Source organism: Onychomys torridus, chromosome 12, assembly GCF_903995425.1.
Source record: "Onychomys torridus chromosome 12, mOncTor1.1, whole genome shotgun sequence".
Classification (NCBI taxonomy): domain Eukaryota; kingdom Metazoa; phylum Chordata; class Mammalia; order Rodentia; family Cricetidae; genus Onychomys; species Onychomys torridus.
The window spans coordinates 17,220,846-17,234,017 of record NC_050454.1 but is presented as its reverse complement, the minus strand read 5'-3'; the positions used below and the strand labels follow the sequence as shown (position 1 = coordinate 17,234,017).

At 33.1% G+C, this 13,172-nt stretch overlaps 1 protein-coding gene across 10 annotated transcripts in view; it reads left to right on the top strand.

Annotated features, from left to right (window-relative positions):
• Positions 1-13,172, top strand: part of Stxbp5l (syntaxin binding protein 5 like) — a 250,942-nt gene that overhangs the window by 91,985 nt on the left and 145,785 nt on the right. For all 10 annotated transcript variants that reach the window (XM_036203312.1, XM_036203309.1, XM_036203307.1 and 7 more), the window contains exon 6: positions 10,345-10,479. In XM_036203312.1, coding sequence (XP_036059205.1) covers positions 10,345-10,479 — 135 coding nt within the window. The remainder of the gene's footprint in view (positions 1-10,344; positions 10,480-13,172) is intronic.

Below are 13,172 nucleotides of genomic sequence, written 5' to 3'. Positions count from 1 at the left end.
TTAAATTTTCTTCTCTCACTGTCTTGAATTTTTAAAATAATTTTATCTTTGTATTTTACTTTTGTAAGTGGTCTAGTATAACAGTAGAACGTATTCATAAACAGGAATGTGACAATATGAAACTCCACTGTGTTTTGTCATGTTGTTCACATATAGTGTTGTGATATTTGTGATTCTAAGGTAATCACAGTGTTTATTTTTAAATAAGCACAAGGCAATGTATCAGGTCTATAATAGAGAAAACAGACAACCCTAAAGGGTTTGTGGTGCTAAGTCTTATGTCAGTTTTGACATGAGAAAGAATCATTTGGGAAGAAGGATTCTCAGTTGAGAAAATACCTCCATAAGATTAAGCTGTAGGCAGGCACACAGTGCATTTTCTTAACTAGTAATTGATATGGGAAGGCCCAGCGCATTGTGAGTGATGCAACTTCTGGTCTGGTGGTCCTAGATCTATAAGAAAATAGGCTGAGCAAGCCATGAAGAGCAAGTCAGTATGTAGCACTTCTTCAATGGTCTCTGAGTCAGTTCCTGACTCCTGGTTCTTTCCTTGGGTTCTTGCCCCAGTTTTCCTGAATGATGAGCTTAAAGCTGTGAGATAAATGCTTCCCTCCCCAAGATGATTGTGGTCATGGTGTTATGTCACAGCCATAGAAATCCTAAGACAGGGCCATAGTTTTCATACAGACTACAGTTTGCTTCAAATAAAAAAAAAATGATGGCAATGACATTCTAAGAATTACCCTGTCTTACTGCCTTTGTTCATGTTCATTTCCTCTATCTGATGATGATAATTATGATCACCTAACTTATCATAATGACACGGAAAAGTTATAGAACAACCACAGTTTTTCTTCCAAGTCTTCCCTGCACACCAGGAAGCCAAATGTTGACAGTAATGATGGCGTGCAAGCAAGTGAAAGAAAAGTACATTCTAGCTTGTGAAATGCTTGTGCTTTGATGAAAATCATATATACATATATATACATACTTATATATAATACATATGAACTATAAAATATAAATTCAATAACTAAGCATATGTTATGTATATTGTTTTGTTTGAATTTGAAACTGCTGGCACACAATATGAAATGAGTGTTAATTCATTTTGAAATGTAAATTTTTAATTTTTCTTTATTTAGAAAAACAAGGATGAAAGTCAAGAGAGAAACTGCTAGTGAAAAAGTTTTATATTTTATTACTCATTTTCTTTGTTTTTAAATAAAATGCCCTATAGTTGTATTTTGCACTTGGCCTTACAATTTATGAACCAGTCTTAGTTCTAGGAATTTGTTTTGTAGGCTTCTTGGAATTGTATATTTAAAAAAGCATATAATCTGAAAATGGAGAAAAATATATAATTTAAAATTATAAGACTATTATTGTTAAACTATCTTTTTCCTGTCTTGCTAAACTGTCTAAATAATGCTACATGTGAATGGTAAGAATGGGCTACCTTGCTTTTTTCTGTCTTAGGTGAAAAATCTAATTCACTCTTTTACCATTGAAAACTGGGAAGAATCTGAAAGTCAACCACTGAAAGAGGTGTCTTTAAATATAAGATCATGTGTAAAAATATTTCATTATTTATTTATTTTACATCCCGACCACAGTGTCCTTTCCCTCCTCTTCTCCCACTTCCACACTCCCACTCCATCCACTCTTCTGTTCTATTCAGAAAAGAGCAGGCCTCCCATGGATATGGACAAAACATGGCATATCAAGTTTTAGTAAGACTAAGCACCTTGCTTTGTATTAAGGCTGGGCAAGGCAACCCAGTATGAGGAATAGGGTTCCAAAATCCAGAAAAAGAGTCAGAGACAGCCCTGCCTCCACGGTTAGAGTCTCACAAGGAGACCAAGCCACACAACTGTCACATATATGTAGAGGGCCTAGGACAGTCCCATGCAGGCTCCCTGGTTGTCTATTCAGAATCTGTGAGCTCCAGGTTAGGTGATTCTGTGGGTTTTCTTGGGATGACCTTGACCCCTTTGGCTCCTACAATTCTTCCTACCTCTCTTCAGTAGGATTCTCTGAGATCGACCTAATGTTTGACTGTGAGTCTCTGCATCTGTTTCCATCAGCTGCTGAGTGAAACCTCTTTGATGACAACTGGGCTAGGCACCAATCTATGAGTACAGCAGAATACCACTAGACATCATTACATTGACTTTTCCCCCTCCATTCATTCGAGTTTGGTTCTATCCTAGGTCTCTGGGTCCCAGCAGTCCAGGCAGTGTCAGGGATGGGCTCACTTTCCTGGCATGGATCTCTGGCTGGACCAGTCATTGGTTGGTCACTCCCTCAGTCTCTGCACCACCCTTACCCCAGCACATCCCATAGGCAGGACAGACTGTAGGTCAAAAGTTAGGGGTTGGTGTCTCAGTCTCTCCACTGGTCACAGAAGATGGCCAGTTCAAGCTACAAATTGACTGTTGTTAGGAGTCTTGGCTGGGGAGATTACTGGGAGTTTCCCTTGTACCGGGTTTCTTTCTGACCCTGAAATGCTCTCCTTTTTTAGTCAGTTTCTCTTCGTGTTAAAATACTGTTATCAACTGATCACATCATTTCATTGCTGTGACAAACTATCTGACATAAAGCAGCTTAATGATGGAAGGGTATTTTGACTTCTGATCTGAGGGTGTGGTCCATCATAGTGGGAAGGCATGGCAGCAGGAACGTGAGGGAGCTAGTCATTTGTGCCCACAGTCAGGAACAAAAGATAAGTGCTGGTGCTTAGCTTGGTTTCTTCTCGCTTCCTTTTTATTCGCTCTGGGACCCCAGCCCAATGAAATGATGCCACCCACCTTTAGGGTAGGTCTTCCCCGCAGGTAGGCCTGTCTCCTAGTCAATTCTAAATCCAGGCATGCTAATTGTGAAGATGACAGGCACCTCATAAATTTAACCCATTTGGAAAGAACTAGTCCTCTGAAAATTTATTAACGCTAGCCCAAAAATGTGAGTTTGTTTTCTAACTTCCTTATGTATTATTCCCACTTGTACTTTACGTAGCCATAGAAGATACTTAGTCTCTCTTCCAAAATAAGATTGTTTAAACTGCCAGTTAATGAAATTGCTCCCTGCTTTGATATCGCTACTAACCCTAGCATACTTGCATACTATGATTTTCAAAAATTTTACTAACCCAGGCACCATTCCCTAGATGTAAACTCTAATTGATCAATTTTTTACAATATATTTATTTATTAAAAATTTTTTCATTTTACATACCAACCCCAGTTCCCCCTCCCTCCCCTCTTCCTGCCTCATCTTCCTCCCACTCTACCCCCATCCACTCCTCAGAGTGTAATTGATCAATTTTTAAATGTAAAATATATAAATTTATGAATAAATTGTAATGTCATATAATAATGATATAAATGAGTATATGATAATTAACATTATTGTAATTTTGTAGTCCTTGATTACAGGGTAGAATTATTGATTTTTATTAAAATTTAAGGGTAAGCAAAATTCTCATTTTCTTTTGGTTTGAGCCATTATTAAACCAACTTTTTAAAACTATATACTTACTAGTTGATGCTTTTTAGAACCAAAATTCAAAATTTTCTTTATACCCTTAATTAACATAATTTTTATTATACAAATTTTCATTTCATGGTACTGGCATGTATAATTATATCTTAATTGTGTAATTAAACACCTTGATATACTTCTTACAGTAGACAAGAAAATGATCAACTGAAACCTTATCCCTTTTGATAACTGCTTTTACTTAATAAAATTAACCTTTTTTAAAATTTGAGTAAGAAAGTACAGAGAATTTAATCCTTAGTAAGTATAACATAAAATGCTTGACTTTAAAAATGATCTCTGTTGGTTAAGTAAAAAGTTATAGGACATTAGGTGAATAATTTTAAACAAAGTTAAAAATCAAGTAGCAGAGCTTATCATGATGATGCACTCTATAGACCAGACTTCCAGAGACTAGAAAGAAAGATTGTTGAGAGATTTAAGCCAACCTTTGATGTGTTATAAATCCATCTCAAAAGACATAAAGAAGAAAAATAAATCAAGTAACAATCTGTAAAACATTTGAAATTTAAATTGCAATGGGGAAATAATTTTAGGTATTTAAGACCAATGTGTGTTTGATTTTATTTTATTTGTATAGATGAATTAAAATAATAAAGCTATCATTCAATTTTGTCAAATGTTCTCTTAAATCTTAAATTTCCAAAGATGTGCCTGATAAGTTGTGTGTCTCTAGCATCTAGGTATGTATACATAATAAACATGAAGCATTTATTATATTAATTAATCTTACATGTGCTAATCATGATTTCTATCTATTTTTATCAATGTAAATTGAGAATGCATAACATTTTGATCATATATTTCTTGCTTGTCCCAAGAAGTAATATATTTAAAAATGGGATAAATATTCCATAATTTCCATGGAAAAAATAAACTATTTAAAGTAGTTTTCTTGATAATTTCAGCTAATAAATTTGTATGAAACTACATAGCCAAATAAAAATAGAAAAGTTAATGATTAGATCCCAAACTGTGTCATGCATAGCTAATGTGGTCATGCCTCCTTTTCCAACTTTGTTGGAATATAGTTCTGCTTGATAATGTGTGTGTTGTCTGTGGCTATTTTTGTATTACTGTGCAAAGGTTGAGTAGTTGTAATACAAACTGTGTGGTATTTAAAGCCCAAAATATTTTTTATATTTTAATACTTCACAGAACATGTTGGCTGTCTCTAACTTGAGTTATTGGTAAATCACTTTAATAGTTGCAGAAATTTGACTTAGTTTGTGTTATGTTAGATGGTTCCCCAAACAATGGCAAGTGACTGAGTGAGGTTTTTATTAACAAATTAGTTGGTTGATAGTCCACTAAGACTATGAAAGGAATTTAGCTGAATATTCATTCATTTTTAATTTGGTCTTTTGTATAATAGTTCTAACTAGTTTATTTAGTATTCTAGTATAGTTTATTTTAAATCATGAGATTGTTTCACTTAAGGAAAATTTTCTTTTTTATGGGTTAAATTTTCCACTAAAATTCCAGCCTATCAGTATTTTGGCTTCAGATACTATGGGGACACTATCACTTCTTTTCTGACTGTTGTTTTTTTAGTTATTATCATTATCTTCCTCAGTGCTCTTTCTTCTGCTTCCCTCTTCCTCATTTCATCTTTAACTGGTTGTAGGGGACCCCATCCACATCTCTACCATCATAACAGTAATTTCGGCTTCTCTCTTGAAAGTTGAAGGGAAAGTAAGCAGTCATCATTTGACTACAGAAAAGGCCTCTTCCAATCTGTTCTGTAGATTGTCTGATAAACCTTGCCATATGGATCTGAACATGGTTGAGACCCAGTTGGTGCTTCCTTAGTAAAATACAGTTTGTGATTTAGAAAGTCTGGAGTGTATAAGTTTGTGATACATGTTTAGATAGACTTTGATGCTGCTGATTAGTCATCTTACCTGAATAGCAAGGACTGAAGATGTTTTTTAAAAATGAAATAAAATTTCAGGTTATTATGCACCTGATATTATTACTACCATTCATACCTAATGAATCATAACTTCTGTGCCTAGAATCTTAGAACACAAACTAAAATTAGGTGTTTATTACCACAAAGATTTAAAATATTTAAAATATTGTCATAATTGAGTGGATGTACATCAAAATCTTTCCCAAATTGTTTTAAAACATTATTAGTAGATACTGGACACCATTTCAGGTGTTGTTTTCCACCTGCAGCTCAATATACACTTGATTTAGCATATCTGAGTTAGGTAGTGCAATTACAAATATTCTATAAGAGGTTAAGGTCTTAGTTGCATTATGACCAGAATCATTATGCCTGAAACTCAAGAATTTATTGGCACCTACATGAGAAATAGCCCCAGTTAAATATTGGAAATTGTTGGAAAGAAGACCTTCAAATTCAAACTCTCCCAATGAATTTCTTTTTTATCTGTCCGTCCGTCCGTCCATCCATCCATCCATCTATCTATCTATCTATCTATCTATCTATCTATCTATCTATCTATCATACAGGGTCTCTCCACATAGCCAGGCTAGCCTTAAACTCACAGATCCACCTGCCTCTGCCTCTCAAGTGCTGTGATTAAAGGCATGTAGCACTATGCCTTGCTCCAGTGAATCTCTTACAGAACAATGATTTAGTACAATTTTCTTTTTACAATATTTTTTGGCTTATGAAGTAGGACACTGTTTCTTAAACTGAAGACTACGGGTCATGGTCTGGGGTTGTGAATTTTCCACAGTAACTTTTACTTGGAATGTTTTTATTTTTACATTAAATTAATACTAACATCCTAAATAATTTGCACAGATTGTTTTATAAAAAAAATGCTGCTATGTAGGTTCAGTTCACAAAGTTGGATTTATATTTATGATTATGTTAGTACCAAATAGTTTGATTTTGTTATGGATTGCTAACATATCAGAAGTGTACTATTCATGTGTTAGATATTTTGTAACACACAGCACTTCAGGGAACAAAGGAGTAAAGATTGATTTAGGCTCTTGGTTTCAGATGTTTCAGCCCATAATCACCTAACTGTTTCTGCACCATGGGGAGGCAGAACATCATGGCATAAGGATGTAGAAGAGCAAAATGACGCATCTCATAGAAGCCAGGAAACAGAGAGAGTACATTCCTAAGACAACAGTCTTTTTCTCTTCTCTTCTATTTTTTTCCAGACCCCCAGCTATAGGATAGTGTCATTTATATTTAGGGCAGATACTTCCTCTGTACTTGATAATTTTGTAAAAATCTGAATAGATATATAACATCAGGTCCAATGATATAGCTCAGTGGTAGGACACTTACCTAGAATGTGTTTAATGCTCAACACTATTTTAAAAAATCTAACCACCATAAAAATAATTAAAAATTCATTCACATAAAATTATTGTAAAATAAGATATAATGTGCAATGGAACAGTTTAAAGCAGTTCAGATTGATATAAGTGGTTAAAAAATACAAAGTACAAACACATCAAACTTGAAAGAACTTGGCATCAAACCCATATTTATATTGTCATGTTATAAAAATTCAAACATCACATAAATTACAGAATTTCTAAATTGAGTCCTAAGTGAGGATCAGGAAGAAAACTTTGAAAGTAATCCATTATTTAGGTGTGAACAATGCCTATTTTGTATATTGACCTTTAATAGTCAATAGAACTTTCGTTTCATTAATTTTCCTTACTCTCCAATAAGCCTCTTCTTCTTTTGAGTTTTTATAGACAGTAACACACTTTGCTTTTATTTTTCTTACATATTTGTTTTTATCTTTCATAACATATGTGTGAGGTGGTGTGTGCATGTGTGTGTGTGTGTGTGTGTGTGTGTGTGTGTGTGCGTGTGTGTGTGTGTGTGCATGTGTGTGTGTGTGTGTGTGTGTGTGTGTTATAATACTAGTTTTTATAAAGTCTCAGTGAAGCTGAATAGATGAGTGGATGGAAAGCTAAGAATGTCTTAAATGCTTTGTGATATTTAATATGGACAGGGAAACAAGATTATTTTTCCAAGACTTACATATAACATATTAAAATTATTTATATATCAGATGGTGGTACTCAAAATGAAGACTTAATGAATAAAAAACTAAATTGTATAAAGTTATCATATCAATTAATAGGGTTATCAAGTACACATAACAAGTATAATCACACCCTTTATCCATGTCATTCATCTTAAGTAAGTCACACTGTTTTATTCAGATAAAGTTTGGAAATCTTGAATGGTTATTATAACCCTGTACAATAGATGAATGATGGGTAGTACATGAGACTGTCTAGTTTCTCTTTACTTACTCATTAAAGAGTTACTTCCCAGGCTAGTTCTTTTTCTGTTGGGATTTTCTTCCTGTATTTCATTCTTCCTGTTCTAGAAGGTCAGTTTGCATTGGAATTGTACCCCCTGCTTTGGGTTTCATTACTGAACCTGGCAGCTCTCAGATTTTATGTGCTAAATGCCCAGATGACTGTCATACTGAGGTTTCCTCATGTCCTGTTTAAAGCTCTGAGATTTTTTTACCCTGTCTCCCTGTGATTTAGAAGACCTCCCTGTGATCTTATCTCTTCTTTAAAATGAGTTTCTATTTCCATTAAAGGCTAAATTGACCATTCATTGCCTAGAAACATGACCATCAAGTTATTTCCTGTGTAATATTAGTAAATATCCTTTGGAGACAGCAATTCTAGACTTCATGTTTTAGTCAAAGATTTCCGGTATCATGTAGGTTACTCATTAATTAGAAAATCAATTAACTTTGCACTTGCTATATCATAGCAGGTTTCTAGTGTTATTAATATATGCCTAGAGCTTTCCTCAGGATAGATAACATTTGGTTTAGAGAGATAGGATATTGAGACATTTAGTGTGACAGGCTGAGAATATGCAATGGACACACTGGCTGTTCACTGTTGATTATTGTGTACAATTGCACTCATAAGTTTCACTCTTACATGTATTATAAAATGGAATTTACCTTTCACATTCTTTTTAAAGTTTATCTGTTTGCCTAATGTCAGAATTTTGTTCAGCTCTTCTGATAGTTTACTAGATAGTCTTCCAGGTAAACTCAAGAAAATATTTGATGCAGTAACATGTTCTGGAAAGAGATTATCTGCAAATTTACTGTCTTTTTAATAATGTCTAGAAGAGCACAATGAATCCAAACTGGAGAGAGTAATTACAGTGTTAATAGATGAGTCATTACACTTCACATTATGTATGTAGTAGTCCTTTAGGCTCTAGCCATGGAACAATTCTCAGAGCTAACCAGGAAGCCCATTATGAAGATGAACAGAATAATGAAACTAAAGGAGGTCCAGAAGCATTGGCACATGTCTGTGATTCCAGCAGGCCTACAGTTAGATGGGAGGAAGAGAAAAGAGAAAGCCCCCACAGGGCAACTAGCCTGCAACATGCAGCACTGTGGAAAGTGAGAGAAACTCTGCCTTAAACAAGGTGGAAAGAGTGGACCAATACCCCGCGTGGTCCTTGATCTCCATATTCATACTGTGGCAATATCAGCCCTCACACACAAACATGCCCTCTCACATTGTACATGTACACACACACACACACACACACACACACACACTAAGGGAAGAATAAAGTGCCTCTCTGACCTTAACTGTTTTCCCCTACTACATAAATGCAAAGCATCTGGACAAAGTAAATTATTTATACTCTCATGTGGACATAAATACTACTTCCCCATGAACTCTGAAATTAATGTTCATTTTGTACCTGATTTATCTTTGAAGTGACTTGTATTTCAATTAATAAACTTCTCAGTGGGAAGATACTAATTTTGTAACTGAACAAGAATTGTTTGCATCACAGTTTTGCCACTTAATACTTATTAACTGTTGGACTTTGACAATTATAAAGCAAGCAGTTTCAGCCTCATGTATGCATCTATAAAGACAAAATTAAACATTTATACAACATAGGTTTATAATTTACATTGTCTTTTGCATATAATATATAAACCACTTAGAATTATCTCTATCTTACTGGACAGTTTTAAGTTACCTTGTAGAATGGTTCAATTTTCAAAGTAGTCACAGTTTTAGAAGTATTAATTACCAGAAAATTCCTCTATCATTTTGAGTATGTGTGCATTGTGGTTAATAAAACTATCTGAAAATAAAGTTCAATTTTCTACTACTGAAAAAAAAATCTTAGTTTCTTCTATGTAAGACAGAAATATCTACTTGCTTGTATTACTGTATTCAGAATGACAAATAGTGCAGTTGATCTCTTAGAAACAGTGATGAGAATGGTGGGTATCAGAGGCAGAGGGCAGGGAAGAAGGAAGAGTGTCGGGGAAGGCTGGGAAAGGTTGGTTAATGGATACTATATGTCAGACATGAAAAGGAAGCTCTGAAATACTGTCACACACTATGATGTCCATAAATGACAATAATGTAGTACCATTACTAATGCTGGAAGAAAAGATTTTACAAGCCTTCATAATTTAGAAATGATAAGTCTGATTTGAATATTTTTTATAACATTGCTCCATTATTACCTACAACTTTTATACTTTTGTGTATTGGTCAAAAAATTTAAAACTAGACACCATGTAAATTCATGCCTATAATAGACACTTAGTAGTGACTGTCATTATTATTTTAAATGATATATTATTTTTTTGTCCTATGTTCTATTTTTAATAAGGAAATGCCACTACAGAACATAGGTTTTCCTATTATTTTTATAAATATAACTTAATGTTAGTATAATGTAAGGAAAATGTAATGATCAAATGTAAAATTCAGATATTTTCATTGTAATTTTCTTTCTTTCAGAATTACTTACTGTCATCTACCTTTCCAGAGTAAATGGCTCTATGTTGGAACAGAAAGAGGAAATACACATATTGTAAATATTGAGTCTTTCATTCTTTCTGGATATGTCATCATGTGGAACAAGGCAATTGAACTGTAAGTTTGAACTTGGCTGTCTCTTTATTTGACTAAAATATTGCATATGTTATGTAGCCTTGGATTATAATTAGTTGATAACTCTATTGCTAATGTGTAATTAACTTAAATGAAATAAAACCACAGAGAATTTTAAAATAGATTTAGATGTAATAATGTACATTTATACACTTCACATACTGTGAATAATAAAAGTTTACATATATCAACAATGATAATAAAATATAATAACACTACAGTTTATTCATGTAAATCATCTCATGATATTATAATTAACATTAGCATAACCGTAGTGAGAATGGATTGTTGTATATGAAAATAATTGTAAGCAATAGGCATAATTATTAATGATAATAGTTTAACTCTTGCCTTGTTAGAATTTAGTTCTGAGATCAAAGAGAAGCAGTTAACTCAATCTCCTTCATATTTTGACAATACAGCTCGAACTTTTTTGTTTTATTTCATTGTTTTATGTGTATGGGTGTTTTGCCTGCCTGTGTGTAAGTGAACATTATGCATGCAGTGCGTGTGGAGGCCAGACGAGGGCACAAGATCCCCTGGAACTAGAGTTACATGTGGTTGTGAGATGCCATGTTGGGGCTAGATAGCAAACTCAGTACTTTGGAAGAGCAGTTGGGGCTCTTAACCACTGAACCATCTCTCCAGCACTACTGGTATTGCTCTGACATTAATATTTAATCTTCTGCACATGTAAAATGTGAGATATTTTAAACCGAAAATTTTATGGAGTTCAAGTATCTATTTGTGTATTGCACATATAAACATATTTTTTGGTCTGTGTTTTAATAAGAAAACAGTTTTGTTTCTAGTTTTATACATATCAAGTCCTTAGTAAGATATGTTTGACTTGATTCTGACTCATTTCCCTATGTATTGTTATTCTCGAAAGTTCTAATTAAAACACTGTTTTAATGAACTTAAATCTGTTTTGAAAACAAGTTATTTCTCTAATCTCAATTATTTTAATTATACTAGTATTTCCAAAGTGTATTCCATAGAAATTAATTCCACTTGATAAATAAAAATTTAAATATCAATAACTCCCAATCTCCTGAATTGTCTTTTAATCACTTTCCACTTGTTAATATACATTAGAAATATATATCTCAGAACTTTGTCTCTTTTCTGAAAGTTATGTTTTGCTAGTGACACTTTCTGGGATTTTGAAAGTTAATGTTAGAGAAATAGACAGAAAATATGCCAACATGTCGATAGTCATTATCTTTAAGTAGCAAAGGAACATAAAAATTTCCTGTTAACTTTTGATATATTAATATAAAAATAATCTCTTTTATACTCTAAAACTTCATTACAAATAAGAAATTTAATTCTGGATAATCTTCTAAACTAGAACACTTTTATTATACAGTAAGACTCTAAATGGAAGAATCTAACATATGGTCTGACCTGTATTTCCAAGTTATATTCCTTTAATATAATTTTATGACTAAAAATGGAGCACATCAGTAACTTTGGGAAGAACTGAATATTTGTTTGCATTTGCATGTAGACTTACTATGTGAATTTGTACAGGTAAAATACTTAACATTGTGTAATTTAGAGTTTCCAAATGTTTTAAGTATAGATTGTTCTTTCTATGAAACATCTTACTGCTTTCACTAGTTTATCATGCAATACACTTTAAATTGTTGGTCCAGTCAAACTCAACAGACAGATGACAGTTTTGGTTTGTTGACTATTATTATTTAATAAAGAATAATTCAGGACATTATTCTTTATCAGGAGTATTTACCTTTCTAGAACAACTACAATTATATGTAAGTATATATTACATATGAATAGAACTAAAAAAAGCTATATAAACTATTCTTTGTAGCCCTGTTTAATTTCTTTTCTTTGAGAATATACTCTAGAATATAAATAGTAATTCTGATTTTCAAATAGAACAATATCAATACATACTATTGAATATGATCTATCCTTTTCCATTATATGTGTGTGTGTGTGTGTGTGTGTGTGTGTGTGTGTGTGTGTGTGTTATTTTACATTGTGTGTATATATGGTTATTCAGTAAGGTCAATGGTTCTATATCTATTTTTAGATAAGAAAATAAACCTGGATTGGGTGAATGAATCCATTCACAAAATTTCTCAATATTTAATCTATGTATTCCTTTGAGCCACTTTCAGGAGTCAGTATAAGAGAAGCCTAGAATTACTTATTTATCACTTTCAAATAGTTTCTAGGATTTAAATAGTTTTAACTGTTTTGTGAAGGCTCTTAGTGGATTTTATGTGTCCTTAAGAAATAAAGTAGAACTGTGCCAATTCAGTCATAATTGGATTACCCTTCCTGTATGCAGTTCCTTTGCTTTCTTGCCCTCTACAACAATTGGATCATGAAAAGGGCTGTAGAAATTTGAGAAACAATTTTTTGGTTATGTGAGACAATATTGTACTTAACTATGACATAATCATACTCAATAATTATGTTAAATTAGATTTATGTAGAAACCATGCCAGATAATCAGAGTAGAATAAATTTAAGGTCAGATTGACAAGGTTCTTTTAACTTTTAATTGTGCTGTTATATGCATAATTATTTATTACTGGTTTCACTGGATAACCAGATAAACTAGACATCATCAAAGAACTAGATTCCCCGTTTGTCAGTTTTCTGTAGGATAGCTACTACTAGTTAATTACGAAAGC